This window comes from Patagioenas fasciata, chromosome 19, assembly GCF_037038585.1.
Source record: "Patagioenas fasciata isolate bPatFas1 chromosome 19, bPatFas1.hap1, whole genome shotgun sequence".
Lineage (NCBI taxonomy): Eukaryota > Metazoa > Chordata > Aves > Columbiformes > Columbidae > Patagioenas > Patagioenas fasciata.
This window is the reverse complement of record NC_092538.1, coordinates 3,355,878-3,367,282: the sequence shown is the minus strand read 5'-3', so window position 1 is coordinate 3,367,282 and position 11,405 is coordinate 3,355,878. Positions and strand designations below refer to the sequence as shown.

At 48.4% G+C, this 11,405-nt stretch overlaps 2 protein-coding genes across 2 annotated transcripts in view; both read right to left on the bottom strand.

The window, feature by feature from the left end:
* Window positions 1-1,392: 1,392 nt before the first annotated feature.
* On the bottom strand, window positions 1,393-2,341 carry LOC139829433 (F-box/WD repeat-containing protein 10-like). The gene has a single exon (XM_071816934.1). The coding sequence runs from the start codon at window positions 2,322-2,324 to the stop codon at window positions 1,413-1,415; it is 912 nt and encodes a 303-aa protein (XP_071673035.1). The 5' UTR covers window positions 2,325-2,341; the 3' UTR covers window positions 1,393-1,412.
* Window positions 2,342-3,431: 1,090 nt separating this feature from the next.
* LOC136110225 (F-box/WD repeat-containing protein 10-like) overlaps window positions 3,432-11,405 on the bottom strand; it is a 28,789-nt gene continuing 20,815 nt past the window's right edge. The window contains exons 2-10 of the mRNA XM_071817149.1: window positions 10,997-11,124; window positions 9,890-10,006; window positions 9,254-9,381; window positions 8,149-8,349; window positions 7,077-7,198; window positions 6,582-6,730; window positions 5,512-5,654; window positions 4,656-4,814; window positions 3,432-3,673 (exon numbers count right to left, since the gene is read on the bottom strand). Of these exons, the coding sequence (XP_071673250.1) occupies window positions 3,433-3,673; window positions 4,656-4,814; window positions 5,512-5,654; window positions 6,582-6,730; window positions 7,077-7,198; window positions 8,149-8,349; window positions 9,254-9,381; window positions 9,890-10,006; window positions 10,997-11,124 (1,388 nt within the window). The 3' untranslated portion in view covers window position 3,432. The remainder of the gene's footprint in view (window positions 3,674-4,655; window positions 4,815-5,511; window positions 5,655-6,581; window positions 6,731-7,076; window positions 7,199-8,148; window positions 8,350-9,253; window positions 9,382-9,889; window positions 10,007-10,996; window positions 11,125-11,405) is intronic.

Below are 11,405 nucleotides of genomic sequence, written 5' to 3'. Positions count from 1 at the left end.
GGCACCTGTTTACAGTAGAACTCCACCAAAACTCTCTTGCCAGCTCTCTGGTTTCATCTCCGTGTGTGTGGCCGCATCATGCCCTGCACACACCAGTGTCCCTCTGTCACCTCTGCTCACCCACGGACTGGGTGCACGGAAAGGTCAATTTAATTCAGAAATTAATTGCAAAGATAGTAAAACAAGCTCCTTATAGTTACCTTCATAAGTGATTTCACATACCATGTATGACATCTTCCCATATGTTAATTTCCTTTCAAGGCATCTCAGATGCCCAGGTCCCAGCTTCGCATCGTGCGCTGAGCTACAGCCGAGGGCAGGACTGGCTCCAGCGCTGCCTTTTCACTCATTTCTGGCTGTTTCTGTTGGCTGCAGCATCTTAGAAGTGCCCGAGCATCCACACCCACGGGGAGATGCTGATTTGTTGGCTACAAATAGGAAGACAACACTAATCCTTCTCACTTCAGCACAACTGAAAAGTCATCAGTCTTTCTGTGATGTTTTTCCACCAGTCTCCCTTTATTAGATTTTTCCCCAGGGGCTGTGCCAAAGGCTGCGCTGGGATTGAGCCCGATTGCTTTTCAGAAAGTGCCATTCTGTGGCCAAGTGTGAAATCCTTGCTGCTTCCTGTTCTAAAACTGAAGTCAGCAAAGCCACCTCAGACACCATAATCCCTGTAGCACACCACGGATGTGCTGCAGTGAGGCAAATACCCAACCTCTCAGCCTTGCTCATCCCCAGATCTACAACAGTCCTGCTCCCACATCTTCACGGTTCTACATGGACCCTTAGTTTTAATTACCCGTTCATTTTTTTCTTTGAGGGACAACTATCATTATTTTTCACTGTGAGGCCTGACTTAATCACAGGGTTTGGAAGTTGAAGATGACGCTCAAATAAATGAAGCAAAAATCACCACCACTCTACTGTAAGGGGAGTTTCCCAGAGTGAAACTGCTGCTTACAGCACCCCCTCATCCACATCGTTATAACAAACATGCCAGACAAAATCAGACCCAGGACTGCCCTGTGTGCTACACCACTAGTTACCGGCCTCCACGTAGACTTTGCGACACTGATCACCAACCCGTAGGCTCGGTACACACTTCTTCAGCTTATAAACTCTAATCAATCCACACAATCTCCAATAAGATTTATTATTATCATTGAGACACCTTGGAGACATATGTCGAGCTTTATTAGTGTCTGTATTACCAGCAGGTCTAGCAGGATAAATCCAGGACAGGACTCAGTCCACTCACTGCCTTGGGAAATAGCTGAATACACCAAGAATATCTCTTCAGAAAAAAACATACAGGGGAGACGTCTTTTATACTTAGAAACTACAGGGGTCGTGGCAGCTGGACGCCAGAACCGTCAGATAACGGTTGGTTGTTGGACTGAGGGATCAGCTCAGATAAATGTATTAAAGCCCAGCTCAGGAGCGGGTATCTTCCCCTCCCCAGTGAAAGAGTCCACCGGCAGGCCTTTCGCTTTCCGTAGCCAGGCTTTCCTGCGCGCTCGCTCCCGTTCTTCCGTGAGCTGCTGCTCTGCCTTACACTGAGCTGCAACAGCTGCCTCGCACCGCTCCTTCCATTTTTCCGTCAGAAGCCTGAACCCACCGTTAGGCTGGGAAGGGTCTGCAGCACTCGTGCAAAAAGAGATTTTTCTCCTGGAAACCTCTTTGTTTCCCATTCGTGCAATGGTCGCATGCGTTGGTTTGGTCCTCTCAGCAGCAGCTGTAACGGGATCAACAACCTGAACCCCATCTCCAGGGGGAGGAATGACTTCCCCAGGAGCTTTCTTTTCCTTCAGCAACCCAGAGCAAGTCTTGAGCCGCACAACAGAGGGAGCAGGGATGGAGGACTTCACAGTGGGGCCATGCAAAGAGTTTTTCAGCTTGAGCTGCAGCATTTTGGTTTCAAAGGGCACAGAGATTACCCTTGGGGTCAGAGAATCACTGTGCAATTTCGCACGTTGGAGCTGGGCTGCCTGATCGTTTTTGCGTTGCAGGGAGGGTTTGTGTATTTGTACCTTTTCAGGGTGGTGTTGCTCACTTTCACAGACTTCCCTGACTTCTGCGTGGCGATGAACGGGGTACCTGAGGGCGGCTGCCTTGCGGGCATTCTGCAGCGTGTTGAGCGTTAAGAGGAACTTGTCAACGGACATGGGACCACTTTCACCTCTTCTCTTTCCAAATTGCCAAGTGGATTCTGCCTTGTCAAGATGCGCAGGTACATTGATAGGAGGGCCATGTTGGAGTCTGCTACCTGTTCCCAAAAATACAACACAGCAGGAGTCAAAAATACTTTTTCTGATCATCATTGCACTCCTATTTGTTTCCTGTTTCTACAAACTGTGCGTCCCTTACCAAGTAGAGCCACATCAGTGAGGTCAACACCCGGTGGCCTTAAAAGCATGAAAACTTTCTCAGTTTCCCTGCAATACACAGTTTGACTGTGGAGCTGGAAGATCTGTGATACGTCCTGCATTAAATAACTGCTGATTAAAAAAAATCACTGTGTTACGATTTAAAAGGTGCCTGCTCATGTCCAATTGCATTTCCCACGGATGGCAGATCCCAAATGCAGGTGTCCTGTGGCTTTCTGGAGTATTTTCTAATAAATCAGAACTGAACCAGCAGCCTGTTTCCCTGCACACCAGCTGTAATAATGTGAATAATACTGATTTCTCTGTTACTGAGCTGGAAAAACAACAGTGCCTGTCTGTATGGGGATACAGCAAAACATTTGGCGAGGAGCTTAGTTAAATGTAAATACGCTCAAGTGACTTGCACCTGTCTGTAAAAAAGCACACACATCACACTCATTGTTTTACTGACCTTGTGTGCTTGGCGAGCAGAACCTCTGTGTTAGATACCATAGGCCTGTGAGAAACTCCAGGCACCTCATCACTATGGCTGAGATTCCTGCTCTGGTGTGAGAAAGAGCAGGAGGCTGCGCCTGCCTGAAGCCTCGAAGCACAGGTGAGCTCAGCAGCTCAGAGCTCCCAGCAGGGCTGAACTGACCAGCGCCTGCGTCCCTGCCGGTGTCACCTCTGCTGGGAGCTCCCGTGAGGCTTCGGAGATCCCCCGGTAGAGAGGGAACTAAAATGAAGCTCGCTCTTTGCAACACACCCGTGCCCTCTGGCTCTTCTTGCGACGCCTGCGGATGTGCACACACTGTCTTGGCAAATGTCTCGAATTTATACCAAACCTTTCTAAAAAGGCACAAAAGTTTTGCAAAAGCCTACAAGTGACGGAACCATTGAAACCAACAGCACACCTCCCAGACCGCGCTTTTGAAAAGCACAGAGTCTGTATATTGATTAAGACGAAGGCAGCCATATACTTGCAATTATTTCAAATTCATTTTAGGAAACGCCAGCGTGTTGCAGAGGCCGTTTGTAATATTTTGAGGTGTTCCCCAGCCTTTCAGTGACCGGCAGCAGACCCAGGTTGAAAACAGGAGCCGCCAGCACCTTCTGGTTCCAGAGCCAGGCGGCGCATCCGGTCGTGGTACAGCCTTCGCCAGCAGGGAACCGCGGTTCTGCTCCAAGTCGCCTGCTGCTGGTTGGTCTTCCCCGCCACCTCTCGGGCAGCATCCAAGGTGTAGTCCCAGCTGACGTCCTCAAACTGGAACACCAGCACTACGGCTGGAGAATTTATCACCATCCTGAAGGAGGGAAGGAAAAGCTGTGAAAGCACCAATACCATTAACCCAGGGCTTAGTGCCTGCAGACACTTCAACAGCTCTGCGATGACCTGCACTTGTTTAAGGGAGCAGGAACAATTAACCCCATCGGTGGTGCTGCACATTGTAACCCAACCTCTGTGTGAGCTCTGTGGGGCTCTTTTCATTCAGCTCTATAATAAATTTAGTTGTAAGATGATTAGGATGAAAACTTGCAGCAGTAGAGTGAGCTAGATCAGTGCAATGCCAAAAGAAACTGGAGACACCATATTATGAGGGACATTTAATGGAAATTGGAGGGGTGGAACGGGCCTGGCTGGGATGGAGTTTTCTTCATAGCAGCCCATATTTTGCTGTGGTTCAGAGCTGTGACCAAAACACCAGCATTTTAGCCATTGCTTATGCAGAAGCTGGGAACCACCTTCACTTCAGAGGTGCAGATGTGAGGACACCTGGGAGAACTTTCCACTGTTGGCTTTTACAAAGAGGCAGTAAGGCAGGGAACAGGTAGAGGCTTTGTCAGGCCTTGGCTTGAGTCCCCAACCTGCTAAGAAATTTGGGTGCTCAATTCAACTTTACAGTTGGTCCATAGAATCTTTTAAGCTGGAAAAAACCATTAAGATCATGAAGTCGACCATAAACTCGGCACTGCCGAGTCCACCGCTGAGCCACGGCCTGAGGTGCCACATCTTTAAAATACCTTCGGGGATGGGGACTCCACCGCTTGCCCGGGCAGCCAGTTCCTCTGTGTGTCTTAAGTTGGATAGAAACGGGAAATTGTCAATTGCTGGATGGAGTAAGCAAATCTATTTTTAGCCACTGCTAACAAAACCAAGTTATTAAAGCAGTCAACAAGCAGTAGAGCCCTTTAAAGCTTATTTGTGAGAAGGAAAAATGCTTAATTCCTTCAATTACCAAGTTATCTACCTAGTTTAGTTCAGAGACGACAGCTGCCCTCACCAACCTGTTTTCTGACACATGGACAGAAGAGATGGGGCTCCCGCTGGTATCGGCCGTCAGCACTTTCAGGCAGGTCCCAGTCAGGTAGTTAAATATACGGATGTTCCCGTCAGCGCAGCCGCTGAGGACCCGGAGATAGAGGAGCTGCAGAGACACGACTTCCCTGGAAACACAACACGGCAGCGCTGGGACATCCACCGTGCTTTCCCGAGGAGACGCGATCAGCTCCCTCTTTTGTCCTGGAGGAGATGCAGAGCTCTGCCTCCATCAACAGCCTGAATAAAGAAGCTCATGGAGATATTTCAAAGGCCTGGTAGCGAAGTCCTTCATAATCCCTCCCTGCCCAAACCAACCAACCCAGTGCATCCTCAGAGCAGCCACTGTGGCTGTGGCCATCTGCCGTGTTTTGAATTGCATTTTTATGTCCAGGAAAGTAAAAGAAAATAATCTGATGGTACAGTTGTAATGAGGATTAGAAAATAACATAGTACACCGTTGGCAGGGTTCAGCATATAACTTGGCCACCTCTGACATAGACCGTGTCTTCTCTTGACCAGGTAGCATGACACCCTCTTGCATACAGGTTATGATCCTTGGATTATTAGACTATGCCCTGCCATCCCTGTTCGTGAACAAGTGGTTGCAATATTTGCATTTGAGGCTGTTATAGGTCTTAACTGACAAACACTGGTTATGATCACATAGTGCCTGACACTTTTAAAGATGAAGACTGTTGAATGTGGGGATATTTCAGATACTAAGCTTGATAATTGAGGCATTCTGTGTTTCTATAAGGAAGATGTTTTCTTTACAGACTTAGTAGATTGCTGAATACGACTCGAAATGCATCCGATTCCTACTTTGGGTGGTGGAAAGCTATGAGGCATCTGCTCAGCTTTCCCAACATGCTCCATCCCAGGGCGCTCCCATCGGTGCTGCCTGTGACAAGGTGCCACTGGTCAAAGGACAAGCACTTCACTGGGCCTTGGTGCTCCTCTAATGTCTGCAAAGTAAAAGAAATAGGTGTAACCCTCAGTAATCTAGATGTAAATACGCCAAGGTATCCTATGGCATTCCCAATACCAGCCTCATGTACTATATTGTACTTTTATCAGGTATTATTCTAATGTACCAATATACTCTGTGGATAACTGTTGGGTTTATAGTCACCAGAAATATTTCGGGCTCGCTGCTGATAATGAGCTGCTGGTGTGGAATTAACATTAATTTTCCATCTTTATTTATGTGCTCAATAGATGTCACCACACCAAGACCTTTATCATCCATTGAATACTCACCCAGGAGAGAAGAGACCCAATGGCCCTGACTGTAATGAAAGGGACAATCGCAAATGTAGCTCAGCTGGAGCTGGGAAATCCTGCATCTGAGATGCTCTCAATTTGCAGCTAGATTGCTCTCAATTTGCAGACAGAAAGAGCTTCACTCCTCTCAAATGTGGACTAACACTGATTCTGGACACCTGCTAAGGTAATTAGCAGTCTCCAGCCTTGACCTTTAAAATGCAGAGCAGCCATCCAGCTGCTTCAGCTGCATCAACTGCTACCAGTTGTGAAGGTTTCATATTTTAGGCTGACAGGTGAGACCCAACCCCAAGAGCTGTTGGTCAGACCCCAACCTCTTCCCAGGGTCTGAATGTTCCTGCAGGAGCAGAGGTGAACGTTTCTACAGGAATGAAGGGGTCAGGCACAGCACATCAAACCCTGCATTAAAATTGACAGTTGTTTGCAAACAAGTTTTATATTATTTGCTTACAAATAAATCTGTGGTTTCTTTTACCAGTTTAGGCTGCCTTTGGGTTGGGGCTTTTTTTTTTTTTTAGAAAATTTTTGGCAAGAACCAAAGGCTGTGATAAACTAGCACAGATTTTTAAACATTTAGCACAAAACGATCCACCTAAGAAGAAACTCACTTTGATCAGAGCGCCCGTATCCGCAGCCCAGACTCTGACCAGCCCTCGCTCGCACCCGCTGACAACGCGGGCACCGTCGGTTCTGACCACCCAGACAGCGCTGCTGTGCTGCAGGGTCTGGAGACATCGCCCACTCCTCAGATTCCACACTGTTGGGAGCAAGGGGGAGAAAGGTCACAAATTAATAGTAAAGAAACCTCTGGCAAAGCTGCAAGCTGATACCATTTTCCCCGAGAGCTGGTGTGGCCTTAGAGCCACAAAACCTTTAAAAGTGAATAAAAGCAGAAGTAACGAGAATTTATGCAGTGACACAGAGACCTTGCATGTGCACGTGGCCACAGCTTCGGCTGCTCTGGAATCGAAATGGGATGCTAAACTCCACCCTCCAATTGATGCCCTTGCTCTATTCAGACGCTGCCCGTGTCACCCGTCACACCTCCAGCACTCTGCCCATCTCGCTACTCCCGGCCTTTGTCTGGAAGCTCCTGGTCTCACCTTTTACCATCCCATCCCTGGCTCCCGACACGAGCTGCTCTTCGTGTAAATCCAAGCAGGTGACTGTCCCACGGTGACCATCGAAGACTTTCACACAAGCACCACTGTAGATATTCCAGCACCTACAAAGGACCAACCAAAACAGGAATACAGCGATTAACTTAATTGATGGCTTATTCATTTTATTATTTCCTACTTAACAGGCCCAGCGTTTCTCCTCTACACACTAGGCTAAAGCCAGGAGTCATTCCACTAAGGTGTCAGAGTATTTGGAATGATCAAGTCAGGATTAGTATTAATTTTTTACCAATATCATTTGTTCTACCTGCAGACTACCTGGAAACACATGTCTAGATTCCACCTTAGGCACAGCTACCTCCAATTAACCTTAAAATGTAGAGCTTTGCAGATAAAATTGTTTCTTTAGTGGCTGGTGTCAATGTGATTCCTGTTGGCCTCGGAGAACACCAGCACCTGTTCAGACGAACATTTTGGAGCAGGGAAGAGCAGGGGGGTCAGAGCCTGAGTCACTGTAAACTCTTTCCCTTTTTAAGTGCTGCCTTTCATGAATTTCTGGTATTGCTGTGCCAGAGCCAGACAGCCTGCTGTTCAGCTTTTACCCCTCCTTGTGATACTCTTGAGATGTAGAGATAAATAACACGGAAGAGCTGAGCATCTCCTTGTCTGAGGGGGCAGTGTCTGCAAAGGAGCAGCTGTGCAGCGGGTACCAGGCTGTTAAACCTGCTCAGCCAAACTGTCACAGATAGACCCAGCCTTGCTGAATTCAGTGCTGACCTTAGCAAGGCCAGAATCTCACAGCAAGTGCCTATGGGAAACATCTGGTGTTTTGAGGCACTTTAGGAAGACCTGTGCGTCACCAGGTGAAACCGGAAAAGAGAAGCTGTCCTATGTGAGTGGGGGTTGTTTCCTTATCTACTGTCCTTTCCTTGTTACTATAACAAAAGTGAGGGAAGGAAGATTCCGAAGATGGGCTGGAAGGACTAAAGATGAATGTTTTCCTGGATATTCCAAGAGGCTGGTAATCCCGTGGCACGGTCCCTGTGCTGCTCACCTGATGCTGAGATCAAAGCCTGTGCTGAGGACCAAGCCTTTGTTCTCATCGAGGAGCAGAGCTTTGCTCCCAGCACTACCAGAGAGCAGAGGCGGCACTTCTTTCGTCCCCGGCATGCCAAGGAACCGCACTTTTCGGCTTGCAGAGCCAACGGCTACCAGGTCACCACCACTGTAGTGGATTATTCTGCTCTGGTCTGATCTGGATAAGAAACAGCGACTGAGATGAGCTTTAGCCAGGTGACAAGGTACAACATGTCTAAGGTTGTGACAGGGATTTCTCTGATGCTTAATGGTCTTCACTGAACAACCTGACACACAACACACTTAAATGGGTGAATCCTTTGCAGGGCACCACAGCCAAGGTCCCTAATTCTGCATATTCAAGATTGTGTCTGGAGAATAAGCTCAATAGGTGCTGGAGCGAGTTGAGAGAAGGGAACGGAGCTGGTGAGGGGCTGGAGCACATGTGTGATGGGAGCAGCTGAGGGACCTGGGGGGTTCAGCTGGAGAACAGGAGCTGAGGGGAGACCTTCTGATCTCTGAACTGCCTGAAAGGAGCTTGGAGCCAGGGGGGTCGGGCTCTGCTCCCCAGGAACAAGAGCCAGGAGCAGAGGAAACGGCCTCAAGTTGCACCAGGGGAGGTTGAGGTTGGATGTGGGGAACAATTTCTTCCCCAAAGGGCTGTGGGGCATTGGAACAGGCTGCCCAGGGCAGTGCTGGAGTCAGCATCCCTGGAGGGTTGGACAGACGGACATGAGGTTCTCAGGACATGGGTCAGTGCTAGGGGTGGGTTAATGTTTGGACTCCATGATCTTGAGGGTCTTTTCCAATCAACACAATTCTGTAATTCTAAAACGGCCGGGGTGCTCTGTATCCTTTCTGATACACTGGGGATCACCAACCCTTAAGCCTTTAAAAATTCCCCTGCTATCTTTATTAAAAACTGGATTTGACACTGAGGATTTTTCAACACTGATGCTGAGGGACTCTCCCCTCCAGCCACACATTCCCACAGAAGGACCGCAGGGAACAGAACGGGTTTGGAGGAGCTGCTGTTGGGCCCTACAGGGTTAGTGCAGAGAGCAGCCAGGCAATCTACTCACTGGTCCATGAGGACACGAACACTGTAGGAGCCACAGAAGACATTTCTCTCTTCTAGTTGGACTGTGTTGGTTTTCAGATCGCGATAGGCTTCCTGCAGATTGTCTTTCTCCTCCCGTCTTTCTCCTCTCTGTCCAAAGAGAAATAGGGAAAAGTAGCTCATGGAGGGAGGAAGGTAGCATTATTCCACAGTATTAAACATCAAGGCTTGGTCCCTACTATAGTGATGAGACCAGAGACAGAATGTGTTGGTAAGGAACACCCAGAGTGCAGGAGCTTCCTGCTTGGTGCAGAAACAAGGGTTGTTCCTTGGCAAAAATGCAAGGCCTGACATCTGCACCCTTGATTTCTGGGGAAAATGCTGTGCCCTTGGGATGCTGCCCGGCCCTGCTCGCAGCCCTGGCCCCAAGGCTACGCCTGCGAGATGCAGTAGGACAAGGCAGGATTTAGGGATGCAGGCTCCTGCTCGTGACAGAAGGTGCTGAGCAAGCTCTGGTCCTTAGGAGTTGCTCACGATGGTACAAACCAGAAGAGCAAAGCAACTCCAAATTCACTGTCACATCTTCCAAGATGTGTCCTCCTTCTTCCTCAAATGCTGAAATGCAGGATCCATGGAAGGCAAACACCTTTCAACATACCTGCGGTTTACTTTCGCAGTCATGGCCTTCAATGACATCCCCCTCTTCGTTTAACACTGGAACTGCCACATCGACTCTTTTGGCATAGGTTGGAACTGCTCTTCTGGGGCACAACCCCTGGAATGAACCGGCAGAGGCACCACAGTCACCGCAGAGCCTGAGCACACAGAGGACGCTGCTCACGGGTGGTGCTCCAGCATCTCCATGGGACGCTGAAGCCACACGCAAATCTGAACTGCACACGCTGGTTTACTGTTCCTTAAGAGACCTGACTTGCATTTACCACCTTGTTGCTATATGACTTGACTTGTTGTGAAAAATCATTGCTCTTTCTTTTTTTCCTCCAAAATCCAGTCTTGAGCTTCTAAGAGCCTCCAAAACTTTTCCATTTCAACAGAAAAAAGTTGGAAAGTGCATCTCATCTCTGGTGAGCGCTCACTTGGTTCAGAATCCAAACCCACTGAGATGAGAGGCTCTCAAAACATCTTCAGCAATATCTAAGTTTCATATGTAATGCGCAAAGCCTGACATGAAACAGCCTTTAAATGCTGGCCCAGAGCTGAGATTTCAATGCTCTCTTCACAAATCAAAGCACACACAGATCTCCTACTTTCTCTCTTTGGGGATTTACCTTTACACTTAGCTTGCTCTATGGCAAGTCTGTCCTAAGCAGGACAGGCATTTCCTAGCAGTTCTGCTTTACTGTGTCCCAACCGCCAGCTGTGACTTCTCACAAAGTCATCTCATCTTTCCATCTTCCTTGGTGGAGCAAATAAAGCTCAGGGAGCTGTTGCAGGTCTGCCAAATTGTCACCAGCTCCTGGACATACAGGATTTGCATTCCTGACCAAACCCTGTTTTCTTTGTTACAAGAGTGTTTTGATCCATTTTTAGAGTCGCAGGCTCCCTGAAGGTCAGTAAAGGCTCTTACGTTGTGCTTACTGGTGATAGTATGAACATCTAACCTGGCTTAACTCTGCAGATGGAAGAACAGGACAAAGGTGGGAGGCGGCCTCTAGTAAAAGCATTTCCATCTAAGGGTTTGGGCAGTAGCAGAAAAACCCTCTTTTTAAAGCACATCATCATGGCAGAAGCCCAGACATCATACCTGCAAATATAGGATACTCTCCTGGATTGTTTTTTGACATTCACGTTCCTTATTGACTTCTTCAACCAGATGAGCCCAGAATCTATTCACAGACGCACATGCTTCGAGGGATTTCTCATCCAAAAGTCCTGAGGAATTAAAAGGACAGAATGGTCAACCAAGATCCACACTACAGGCCATCCATGGCCCTCGGGGGAAACCACCCTTGGAAAAACGAGGGCAGCTTTACCAAAGATGTACAGGGACAGGTGAGATGGCAGGCAGCTAATTAAGTTCTTGCACCCAAAGACATTAGAGGGTGACCGGTGGGCGGCAGGACCCACAGCCTCATCTCGACCAGTTAAGGGGCACAGCAGGCGAGTTCTCCTCTGCATCAGGACCCTCCCGGGGTAGGCACTTGATGCCGTGG